The following is a 13330-nucleotide window of genomic DNA, read 5'->3' on the forward strand; positions in this document are numbered from 1 at the left end:
TTTGTTGCTTGTAATATTTTGTGAGTAAAGAAAAAACTGGTCATAGTATGAAAAATTGAGGTATTTTCCGAGAAATACTCAGGGGCCACTAGCATGAAAAGTAGGTCATTGACCTAGTTATTTGAAATTGAAATTTAACACAAGAATCATAAGTGTTCAATGTGCAATAGGTGGTTTTTCGTTCTTATCAGTGGAATTTTTTGTCATCTGAGTAAACGTCATCCTTAAGTGAGAGTAAAGGAGTGTGCTTAAAAAAACAATTCAAAGGGAGGGATCAATTTATGTTAGTAATGACATTTAACTTTCCGTTAAGATAAACATGCTAGCTATAAAATGCTTTCGTCAGACAGGCTTGTAGCTTTTATGGTATTATTTTAGAACAAGCAAACATTTTAAAAATTGGTCCCAATATTATAGGCAACAGGCCCGGATCTGGGAGGAAGGGAGAGGGGGATGCCTAACGACATAACAAAGCCTTTCTGTACTTTATTTTAAGTTCTATTTGAAAACAATTTTAAATGTTATTTAGATCCAATATCAGTCTTTCAATACTAAGACCATAATCTAAAAGGTTTTCTTAAAGATCCAAATAAATTGGTGTAGCATTCCTTCTTGCCCCTTAATCTCAGCGAGATTCGTCGAGCCATAAAAATGTTGGTCTGATGTCAGACCAAAATTTTTTAGTCTCTACGAATCTCGCTGTCTGAGATTACTTCCAAATATGCTACAAAAAGATTTTTTCCACCTCAACAGTTGTTACATGTAGTTATGTGTAGTTATTTTAACGGATGGCCAACAATGTAATAACATTACGAAATTTGAATTTTTATAACAATTATGCCCTGTTCACACGGAGAGTTTAATTCGTAGTAAATTAATGCGAAGTAAAATGATGCGAATTAAACTAATGCGAATTAAATTGCGTTAACACGACAGCTAATGTGAAGAAAATTAATGCGAATTATAATTTTAAAAATTTCTGCAATAAGGCTATTCAGTGAGGCTATTATGACGTCATTTACAAATCACGTCATATTGTGCAGAGCAGATACACATTTGACAAAATGTCAAAGTGTCTGTGCACATTTTAGTGATTAACATAATTTTCCTTTGTTTTCCACTCAAAAATAGCACAAGTACCTATATTTGACATGTTGGTTCAGAGTCCTGTCGACATGTGGTCTGTGACTAAATTCTGCCCTTACGCGTGCGTCAAAATTTAAATTCGAATCAATTGATTAGCTTCGCTTAGCGTTCACACGGAGCTAATGCGAAGTAATTTAATGCGCAGTAAACTAATTCGAATTAAACTAATTCGCATTAAATTCCCTGTGTGAACGCGGATCAAATTTAATTCGCAGTAACTTACGTTTTAATTCGAATAAAACTCTCCGTGTGAACAGGGCACTAAATTACCGCGTCACGCCTTGATCAATGAATAAAGGTCTGAATTGGTCGCCGTAACTTACTTGGGGAATTTCTACTTTCGTTTTGTTTTGACGAGACGGTCATGTCTGGAAGTGGAAAGACAGTCCCAGGGGTTTGTTGACTTCATTCTTTATAGAAAGGCTATTTTTCCATTCCTTATATATGCTTACTTTGTGCATTATCGTGCATTGCTAATGTAATTTTGAATTCTATCAAATAAAGTCATAAAAACGAACATGCATTCGTCTACGCTCCAGAAATATTTATTAAATGTAGTTTTACTTTAATAAAAAGTATTTCAAACATAAGAATAAAGAAAGAAATAAAATATTAATTAATCAGAAATTTTATTCAGATTGTCAAACAAGTCCTGACCTTGTTTGTCTGTTTTTTTACATTCCACGTGCAAATCCATTTTCACTGATACAGGGCTGTGTTGACCCATTTTTGTTAAGAGTCCTGTAGCCTACCCTTTCAATTGGGAGTTTTAAATGAAAAATGGTAAAATTTGGAAATATTCTTAACTTGACTATACAATAATGGACTGTTTAGTAGGGAGAGGTTACAAATAATGAGGTCTGAGTATGGTTGTCGCCCAAAGCATTTTACCTCATAATTTGTGATGTGTCCCTACTTAATTGTCCATAATAGTTTTCTTATCCTGAACAATATAGATTGTAGTAAAATGAAGAATAAATAGCATAAAATATTGATAAGCAAATTTCTTGTGTTCTTCTGCATTCAAAATACTGTAGTCTTTGACATGTCACTGCTAAAATTTATTGTTTACTGATCTCCATAAGTAATTTATTTAAATTATATCAGTTATCTCAGAATTTATTGTTCACCGATCTCCATGAGTATTTTATTTAAATTACCTCAGAGTTTAGGGGCGGATCCAGCAAGTTTTGGAAGGGGGGGGGGGGGGGTCCAGGTCTGTGCTTCCATTAACACTTATGCGTAGAATCATACCACAGGCTCTTCAAGCCTGTAGCAACAGTTTTCAAAGCGAGCAACCTCCGAAAAAAGTTGGCTTCCCAAAAAAACTTAAAAAAATATTCTGACATATTTTTCTTTGAATAATTAACATTTTGAGTTTGATATATAAAATAAATATGCTAAATATAAATAATATGAAATACATAATAACACCACTTGTGTAAAAAATATTTGTTTCACAACAGATATAGAACTTCTTTGAATAAATTATTCTTATTTGTGAAGAAATGTTTTGTTCATTTTAATACAGAAAAAAGATTTTATAACTAATTCAACATATCGTGATCCATATCGTATCTTGGCTCTAATGGTGTGATACATATCGATATAGAAAGAGTTGTATCGTCCCAGCCCTTACTTCCTATGGGGACATTTTTAACCTTTCTCTTTATTGAAATGTCCCCATGATATAAGGGAGAAATGTTCTCTTTGAATACTCCCTTTCCTGACTTTTTATGCATACTTCTGAAAGTTAGTTACTTCAGAAGATGGTCCAGAAATGGCATAGCTACTAACTTCACTGGAATCTTCCAATGATATCAAAGTGAAATCTTGCATGATACTTGTGGTTGGTCGGGGCCCTGGGTCGGGGCTGTGAAGGTGCATGGAGGAAAGCAAATGAGGAAAAATAGAGGAAACTCTATCTAGCTAGCTGAAAGGGCAGAGATTGAACTACTTACTTTATTCAAAGTATTAGATGTAAAAATATCTATATTTATTTACAGAAAGAAAAAAATATATCTCTCTCTGCAAAAATATAAAGGGGGGTTCCAACCCCCGGAACCCCCCTCTGGATCTGCCAATGGAGTTATCTTGCTTATCATGCTTATGACATAGGCTTGTTGTTAACAATAGTTTTCACTCTGTGTGCTTGCTTGTTAGTCCCCTACCGGTGAAACCGGAGGGGACTATAGGTTTCCTCTGAGTCTGTCTGTCCGTCTGTCTGTCCGTCTGTCCCTCTGTCTGTCTGTCAGTCTGTCCCACTTGGTTTTCCGCACTTTTCTTCTACACGCTTGCAGATATTGAGCTGATTTTTGGTGTGTGAGTGTATCTTGATGAGTTACAGATCAAGTTTGCATTTCGTTCCGCTTCAATGATTTTTGACGGAATTACGACCTCTTCAATTTTTAAGACTTTTCCGCACATTTTTTCTAAACGCTTGCAGATATTGAGCTGATTTTTGGTATGTGACTTAACCTTGATGAGCTATAGATCAAGTTTCCATTTCGTTCCGCTTCATTGATTTTTGACGGAATTATAGCATTTTCAATTTTTAACAGGAACCAGATTACACTTGCCGGTAGGGGACTAGTATTGCTAATGCAATACTCTCAGAATGCTTGTTCTATTTCCTTTACCTTCACAAGATGAAACACTTCCTTTAAGTTTGGCTTAATGGTGGCTTATAGGTCCTTAATGATGGTTTAATGGTTGTCTTTAAGTCACCATTAAGCACCTTTAAGCTACATTTAAGTAATAAATACACCATCATTAAGTTACCATTAAGCCATCTCAAAGTCCTTAATGGATGCTTAAAGGTAGCTTAATGGTGGCTTAATGGTGGCTTAATGGTGGCTTATAGGTGCTTAATGGTAGCTTCTAGACAATCATTAAGTCACCATTAAGCCACCATTAAGCCAGACTTATAGGTGCTTAATGTCCAAACTCCATTAAGCTACCATTAAACGACCTTTAAGCCACCATTAAGTCACCATTACGCAGTCGATAAAACTGCTTTTACGGGTTAAATATTATTTTTATAATGATTTCTTCACAAAAATTATAAATGTCGAGTTTAAACATTTGTTAATTCGGCGAAAATAATGTAAAAGAAAGAAAATAAAAAAAAAAAAAAAATAAATGAAAAAAAAAAAGCACTCCAAATAGGATTCGATCCCACGACCTTCAGACTGGAGGGCAAACGCTTTAACCACTGAGCTATCGAGGCTGTTAAACTTGAAGTGAAATACAAAACCTTTATTTTTAACAAAACTTGTTTGGAATGGTTACAGGTACCTGCACATGTATTTTTTTCCTGATGTTTATATTTATTAATCAATAATACGAATAATTATATTTATATATATATTTTTTATAAAAGAAATTTTGATAAAGTTTTATATTACGTTAATATTTCTTAACCGTGGACCGGAGTTCGGTGTAATGGTGTGAAACAACTTCTTGATTTTGAATTCCTCGTTCTGTTATACGCAGATTTATAAGCATGAAAAGATTGAAATTCAACAGATATAACAAAATTTTGTTATTAAAAAGGAATATATCATCGAAGGAGAACGATTGGGGAAAAACAGATTATAGTTCTTATGCTGCGGATATTTACGATTTATGACAATCTTTGTGTAACAATTAAGTAATAAAATATTTTTGTAACATATCATCTTCAGTTTTAATTCTTTTTATATCATTATGGGTATCAAAATTATTGTCTTTTTGTGTACAATCATAATTTCTAATTTGTTATATGCTTGCGTAAATTTTAAGTTTTGTAAAAAATAGATCATCAAAATCTGTCACTGTACGTTCCCGTGTATAGTTTCCTGTTAATTGACCGGGGACTGGTGGGGACACCTAATTAAGGTCTATTGTCTAACTAGTCGATATACTGTACACTGATTATCTTAACCCGCTTCTCAATATGTATAAATCTGGTCGGATACCCTGTTTAATCTGATCGGCTGTTCTTCTGAAAATTGATTTTGAAATAACAATCACTGAAGACCGACTACATTTTGATCAATTCTTACTTCTGCATTATTTTAAATAAATTCTTACTTCTGCATTATTTTAGATAAATTCTTACTTCTGCAGTATTTTAAAAGAAAGGAAAAAATAACGGCACTTAACCACGAATTAATTCAAATTATTCATGAATTAATTCAATGATTGGCAATATAATCTATACCTTATATCTTTTTTTTAATATCTTAAACATTTCTCTACCCAAAGAAAAATTAAGAGACTTAGAGATATTCCAGAATAAAATGACTCTAATTACATTTCCTATGAATTCGGCAGTGGAACGCGGCTCTCCAAACACGAAAGAAAAATATGTGATTTTTAAAAAAAAAAAATAATATATATTATGTATTTATGGATAAAAATAATTTTAAAACAAGTACTTAAACAAACTGATTTTAGAGAGCGAAAATTTTAAGGCATTTTGGTGAAGCTGTTCTCAGTTCAGTTTATACGCATTGACAAAAATGTTAGAAATAGCGAGGAAAAAATTATGAATTGAATAAGTATTTGCGTAAATCATACTGAAACAACTTCAAACTTAACAAGTTAGTTTAAAGACTTGATACTGGATGCGTTAAGGTGGTTTGATTAAGTTTGGACATTAAGTCACCATTAAGCTGCAGCTTAAAGGTGGCTTAATGGTAGCTTAATGAAGTTTGGACATTAAGCACCTAGAAGCTGCAGCTTAATGGTGGCTTAATGGTGGCTTAAAGGAATTAACTTCTATAAGCCACCATTAAGCTACCATTAAGCCACCATTAAGCGATTGCTTAAAGATGGTCTTTCGTCCTGTGCTTTGAATAGAAACAACACCGTTTGGGGACTCATGAGGGAGACATCAGGAATTGTGTAGTTTGTCTTTTGATACAAAGATAGTCAGTTGGGACAGGGTCCTTTTACCGGACCTGCTTGCAATTAACATTAAGTCCTGAGATATTGAGATATATCCATTCTTTTTTAGGAAAGTTATCTTCATAGCTGACTACTTTCATGGCCGTAGGAACCAGGGGGCACGGGGGGCCGTGTCCCCCCCCCCCCCAATAATATTGCCGATATATAGATTACTATAGAAAACATAGCTACTATATGCTTGTGCCCCCTCAATAAAAACGTCTGATGACCTTTTGTTTTTTTTTTTTTTGCTTGTCAAGGAATTTTTGGTAGTTGATAGTGCCCCCTCAACTGAAAATGTATGGTTGTGCCCCCCAAACTGAAATTGCTTCCTATGGGCCTGACTTTTGTAGACGCAAGTGTGATGCAGTTTACCAAATCACCAATTTGAATAGGTGATATCACTAAAGACAATAAATACCAAGAAGGTGCCTCATACAATTTGGTGTAAAACATGAATCTTCTAAAATGATCTTATTCATCTTTATAATTTTTTTCTTTCACAGCAGCCTCAGCCATCAGGGACTAAACCTACTGTATCAAAAAAGGATTACATCAAACTAGTTTTACTGGAGTATGAGGATGACACTAATTACCCCGAAGCTGTAAAGGAACATGAAGAACTGCTTTCTACCAAAGATTATGGAATTTCAACACCTGGACCTGTGGTTCCTTTTAAAGAAGAAAAAGTTACAAATGAACAGAAAGAGTATAAACCAAATCTAGCTGAAATTTTGTTGAAAGCATGTAATGCTAGAGTGAAGAATTACAGTTTAGCCTGGAGAGAATACATTGACCTGATAGAGAAACACAAAGTAGCAGTCTGCCAGCAGGTGATTTATATTTTACATTTACTGTTCGTGTGAAGTTGATTAATACGTGTGTACTGTTTGAAGATGATCAATGTTCTGGAATGTTTTATAGACTTCAAAACTTAAATGATCTGGCTAAAATATTCTCATTACCTGTTCTTGTAAGTATGCATTGACTATTTATTATAACCAACTTATAAGTTTTGGGGGTTAAAATGATGGGGATGTCTGTCCGTCTGTATGTGGTCTGTTACACTTGAGGTAGCCATCCCTTATCTGCAACTCCTCTTACAACACTGACTGCAATTTAATGAGACTTTCACAAAATTAATAAATACTACTGTAAAGGGAGAGGAGAAAAATGCAGCGGACCAGACTGGGATTTGAACCTGGGCCCCTTGAATCTCCAGGCAGAAGCTCTACTGAGCTATCTGGCCACAAGCAATCGGACCCTTTTAACCGCCATACTACATAGTGGCACTGTGTCCTCCTATCTTATGTTTTCATTGGATACATATGTGGAGTTCCAACAGCAAAACATGAACACATGATGAATGCTGCCATTCTATCTATTATGTATGATATATTGTATTGGGGATACCCATCTCTTATCAGTACCTAGCTTCTTCTATACCACTGAATGAAATTTATTCAGACTTTCACAAAAACTTTATTCCTTAGAGCCATTGTAAACCTCTTATTTTAAATTTTGATGGGATTGATATTTGGTTTTCCCATAGCATAACATGGTTCTAGTCATTCTTGGTACAAGTACAGGGTACCCATTACTTACTGGTAACTCCTCTTACAACAATTTAATGAAATGAATGCAATTTAATGAAATTTTCACGGAATATTTTTTTACATAGTGCCATTTTGCACCTCTTATTTTATGTTTCCATTGGAAAGATATTTCTAATAAGGCTTTCCCATAACAGTACACATGCACCTCAAGGTTGAATTAGCAATAGCTTTTTAGATGACATGTTCCTCAATATAGATAATTTTTCCTAAGAATTTGCCATAATTGAAGTATATTACTACTTTTACAATCTTCCTCACAAAAAAATTAAGATACCTTACCTGGCATTTGTGAAAGATACCAGAGGATGTTATTTACTATATAATCATAATCCAATTAGAAATCACTAGAATTGCCAATAGCAAATTTTTTCAAGTCTTTATCTACTAAGACATTTTGAAAACAATTTAAAATTCATAAAATAAAGATAATTATGGTGAATTTGTTGTATATTACGGAGATACAAAACAGATACAACATGTCATCAGACCTTAATTTGTTCTGGTTTTATTTCCTCCCCTGACAACATTTAGAACATCTATAATTTTAAAAGGGGATCATAGTCTTTTAGTTTTTCTTCAGATGTAGAGGGTTACATGATAATATTTGTAATATTCTAACATTAGGAAGCTCTGAAAGTTAGTCACCCCCCTCACAATGAACCCAGTGAAGGACCAGGAGAAAAAGGCAATGAGTCAAACCAAGAGACTAAGGTGACTGACATTTTATACACAATACACATAATGTTTTAATACTGAATGATGAAATATATTTGTATTTTCTCTTAAATTACTAAACCTAGTAAATTTTTGGTATTTGAAAATAGAAAACAATATTATAAACTTTAAGACAAACAAGAAAAATTTTAAGTGAAAATGCTCCTTGATGTGAATAGATCTGTAAGAATGTAACATAATTCTATAATCATGACAAAATGCCTTGTTCAAAGAATCAGAATTCAATTTATTTTTTTTTTCAGAGAATAATGAATTTAAAATTTAGGCTTCAAAATTTGGTCCTACCTGTGTTTTACTCTGTAAAATTTTGTTAAATGAAATTTTTTTATTGTTTATTTTATTTATTTATTTATTTATTTTTGCAATATTGATTATCAAAGAATATGTTCTTGATCTTCCTTTATTCTCTAAAAGGGTTCAGATATTGTTGACAGTCCACAGACTCCTGACAAAAGTGCTCCACCAACTGGACAGGAACAGGTATTAATCATATTTCATTTGTCAAGTTAATTAAGTGAAACATATGTGTTATGACCATGGTTTGAGGAACATTGATTAATAGAAGTATAAATATTTTGAAAAATTAAAAAAAAAAGTATTTGACAGACCCTTGAGTAACATTATTTTTTGTCTGACCAATCATTAATACAATTGTGATTAAAAGTTACATGCTATTCTGTCCCTTTTCAGATGCCTTAAATACATGTAGATTTATTTAAACCACCTATCTAGTATTAACTGGTAAAAAAGATAATAGTACATAGCATATGTAATTAAATGATGCCCTTTCTCCCATTTTTATCATTCATTTCATTAAATGTGTAATGACTTTATGTTCATAAAATCTCTGTTTTTACTAGTTAAGTAGTATATGATGTTTTAAAAAAAAATGATATTCATACTAGAAAGATGTATGAATGAATTAGATTTTCTTTTGATATTAATTTATAATAAAGCTCAACAAGAGTAAAATTGTATTATCATGGGCCAGTCTCCTCATACAGTATCAAATTGATAAAGATATAATCCCTCTTGGTTTCTGCTACTCACTGAACTCTCTAAAAAGAATTTCTTCTTTTAAAAGCTTCCTTAGTTTAAATTGGCTAAATGGCTATGAGTGTTAATAAATTAACTTGTATATGAACATTACAGAAGCCTTTAGAGGTTGGAGTTCAGGAGCCAGTTAAAGCTGCCCCACCACAAGGAGGCACGGCTAAACAAGGACAGAACGAACAGGTTTGTTTGACATTTATATCAGACATTCATCACCTAAGGGTTTTTATTATGTTTTGATCCAGTATTTAATAAAGCTTTATAAATTCCTGGATCAATCAATTTTTCAGGGGAAGACCTTGACCTTGTTTGAACTTTTGGAGAAAGAGAAGGACAAAGAATCAGAGGAATATGAAGAAGCCTATCAAGACCTGGTCCACATGTTTACGTGTCAGGCCGTGCTTAGGAGTTCATTTCCCCAGGCAGTAAGTCTTGTGGATTCACTTTTTACCTCAACTGGTGGCTTCAGCGTTTTTAATTTTGAGATATGACCTTGGCTCAAGCTCATCACATATTGTCTGTGCATTGTAACTTATTTATGAAGTGTAATCTTATTTTGACATCTTGATTCAATAATCTTATTTTATCCCCAGAATGTGTTACAACAAGTGACGGTCAATATGAGTAAACCAGATGAGGTGCCGGACACCGTGAGAGAGAGGGCGCTGTACAGATACCTGGTGAAAGTGAAGCCAGAGACGTATGATGGAAGCTACAATGATATCTGGAGGGAGTATGGAACTTTATTGATAGCTGAAAATCTACTGGATCTCGCCAGGAAAGCTAATGTAATCAGTTTTACAAGCAGATTTCACAATACATTTATCCAAGACTTTATGATTTAGAACACTTGCAATAACTTAGTGAAAACATAGACAAAGTATACAGTATGTGTGAATATTCTTGAGTATACTTCATTGATTGCCATTTTCCATTAAAACTTATCTTTGTCATCTTAAACAATGTGCACTAATAAATTTTAACAAATTACTGCTCTATAAAAATTAAAATCACTGCATCAGATGTAGTATTTACTTTTAATTTGTTCTATTTAAAATGTTTTTGTTGAAAAGCATAGTGTATTTTAGTAAATTACCATTCAAGATAGATATACATAGGAGTCATTGTAATCCGTTGGTTCATCTGTCTGTTGGTTGACATGATGTGGGCGACATGTCTCCCCAAAAGATGCACTGAAGGTCAACATTATTTAAACACTACATTTTACCTGTTTTCTGCAGGGTCCAGACAGAAATATTTATGTTATAGTTGAGAAAAGACAGTTTTACACCATGCAGACAGAACTTAAGAAGAAGACAGAGGAAGTTGAGGAGCTCTCTACAAGGTATGGATCATGCATACAATTCAAAATGGACCAAATAGTTTGTAATTACTAAAGAGTCCCTTAATTACTACATGTTAACAGAATATTTAGCTCACATGAGTTGATATGTGCCCAACAGAGCTTTATAGATCAAACATAATTCATTCTCAGTCTGTCTTGCTATTTCTCTAGCCTAATACTTAATTTTTCCCCTAAAAAATTGAGTTACAGTGTATATACTTAGTAATCAAACTTGAACCAGAAATTCCTCAAGTAATCGGACAGAAATGATGTTACTATTTCCAGGATTGGAATTTGTTAATGTCCAAATTAAAATATGATTATTAGAGCATGATGTAAGAAGACTTTTAATTTGGGATACCATCGTTAAAAGGTCTAGATGAAATGATAATTGTAATTACATGCATATGCAAGTCCATGTATTTCATGAAATGGATTAATTGGAATTCATTTTAACCTTAGGACTTTATACATTTCATAATAGTGAAAGAAAGACAGATTTTTATTTTGGGGTCATTACATTACAGGATAAGCTTATTGGTGTGAGCATAGTACTATTTAAGTCTCATATTTACTTCTTGATTTTTCTAGCATCCTGTGTTTTAATTTCAGGTTGAGCAGATTTGCCAGTCAACAGTTGACTGAGGGTAACCCTAACATTGCAGACCTGAGTGACGTCCACCGCCCCACCAGGCTCGGGGAGATGTACAGTCAACTGTTTGATGATGAGTGGTCTGAGGCATTTGAGGCCTTAAAACCGACTACAAAGGAGGACGAGGATGAAATCTATCCAAATACACTGACACTGCTACAGAAGATTGTAAAGGTCGGTAAAGAGAGGGTGGAAATGTTTGGTTCTGTGAGAAAATTCTAAAATAGTGTTTGATAAAGTGTTTGCACATTTTATTGCGACATGAAAAAATTGCAGGATAAAAATTTTAAGCTCAGAAATTTCTGAGCTATAAAGAAAGTCTGAAAAATAGAAGTAATGGAGTAATATTGACACCATTTAAATGAGTTTTGATCAAAATGATGTTGTTTTTTTTTTAATCTAGGAAGTTTTTAGTTTTTGTAAAGAGAAATCTCAGGAACAATTACAAAGGCTGGAAAATCATATGATAGATGCCCTCAAACAAGATTCAGCACAGGTGAGTAACATGTAAATACAACACAGAGTAGTTTTCATGTAGATACAGCAAAAAGTATTAGTAAGTAAATGTAGATAACACAGCAAGTAACATGTTAATGCTTAACAACAGAAAGTTACATGTAGATACTGCTGTACATTACAATTGTTTGGTATTCATCTGTACAAAATGATGGGTTTTAAGGATAATTTTGTGTATCTAGTTCAGAAAAGTAAAAACTGATCAAGTTGAAATGTACTTTATTTTTGAAGAATCCAGAAACAAAATTAGTTGATGAGGAAGAAAAAATGGAGGTGGATCAAAAACCAGATGAAGGTGGAGAAGGAAAAGTGGAGGGTGGAGAATCCGGTGAGAAGTCCAAGTCTCCACTGCATCAGGTGGTGGAGAGGCATGCTAAGGAACTCAGAAAGGCAGCATCCAGGGAGACAGCCAAACTACAGGCTCAGGTAGGAATACATTTACTCCTGTCGGCAGCATCTAGCAATTGTTTGCATTTTGTTTGAAGAACACATGTATGTTCTAGTTAATGTTGAGTCCTGACAATATTTAATAAATAAAAAAAATAATACACTACTAGAATATTGATTATTGAAAATAAAATATATTTTCATTTAAACAGATAACTGTTCTTCATTAAAACAGGTATTTATTCAACAAAAACTGTGTGAACTGTTACCGGATGAGAAAGTCCGTCAGGATGAGAGAGTAGTTACCTATGTCAGTAAGTGTGTGGAGCTGTGCTGGTACATGTGTATGCAGGATCCTCCAATGGAGTTGGTGTTCCCACAGAAAGGAGAAACCATGGACAAGAACTTGTTTTCTCACCACGGCAGGAAAGGGAAGGTGGTGGACATCTGTGTCTGGGCTGCTTTACTCCTCCATAAGGAGGGACCAGTGGTGTGTAAAGGATATATCCTTCCAGAGGAAAAAAAAGTAAAGTGATAGTATTTAAGCATCGCTAGCACAGAGGTTTCAGTCCAATCCACTCCCAATAAATGGGAGAAGAGTGGACTGAAAACCCTCAGCTAGCAGAAATGGTATTCAAATAGTATTACGTATACATGTAGTTGCACATAGAAGGACCAAACATAGTTTCTGTGAATTGCAGCTGATATACATTTTCTAACAATATTCACACATCTACATGTATGTTTCTGAGAGTTATGTGTGTAAATTTATGCATAGGTTAACCAGAAAAATCACTCTAATGATTTTTTTTTCTTTTGCAAGGACCTTTATATAGTATATGATTTATTTTACTACTTTGATTACATTTTATATGAATATGAATAAAATATTTTTGATATGTATAAACTTATAATAATGTTTGATGGTGTATGTGAATTCTATTATTT

General features: G+C 33.6%; 1 protein-coding gene across 2 annotated transcripts; it reads left to right on the forward strand.

The window, feature by feature from the left end:
• The first annotated feature begins 1481 nt into the window (after positions 1–1481).
• LOC133174180 (uncharacterized) lies at positions 1482–13224 on the forward strand. Of its 2 annotated transcripts, none has more exons than XM_061309245.1 (12): positions 1482–1540; positions 6588–6911; positions 8319–8405; positions 8844–8909; positions 9582–9665; positions 9773–9907; positions 10076–10270; positions 10724–10827; positions 11440–11653; positions 11883–11975; positions 12227–12421; positions 12618–13224. In XM_061309245.1, exons 1-12 carry the CDS (start codon positions 1511–1513, stop codon positions 12915–12917), a joined length of 1827 nt encoding a protein of 608 aa, XP_061165229.1. In that variant the 5' UTR covers positions 1482–1510; the 3' UTR covers positions 12918–13224. The 2 variants fall into 2 exon arrangements, with proteins under 2 accessions (XP_061165229.1, XP_061165228.1); XM_061309244.1 differs by having other exon boundaries at positions 1501–1540; positions 6585–6911.
• The last annotated feature ends 106 nt before the right edge of the window (positions 13225–13330 follow it).

The sequence above is a fragment of the Saccostrea echinata genome, unplaced genomic scaffold (genome assembly GCF_033153115.1).
Source record: "Saccostrea echinata isolate AGI-Se365-2 ecotype Australia unplaced genomic scaffold, CSIRO_AGI_Sech_v1 ptg000057l, whole genome shotgun sequence".
NCBI lineage: Eukaryota > Metazoa > Mollusca > Bivalvia > Ostreida > Ostreidae > Saccostrea > Saccostrea echinata.

Bases quoted from the DNA above. Each gene is read 5' to 3' on its own strand.
- LOC133174180 (XM_061309244.1), top strand. From the start codon at position 1,511: ATGTCTGGAAGTGGAAAGACAGTCCCAGGG. The intron at 1,541-6,584 runs GTTTGTTGACTT...TTTCTTTCACAG, and splicing joins GTGGAAAGACAGTCCCAGGG to CAGCCTCAGCCATCAGGGAC. The intron at 10,828-11,439 runs GTATGGATCATG...TTTTAATTTCAG, and splicing joins GTTGAGGAGCTCTCTACAAG to GTTGAGCAGATTTGCCAGTC.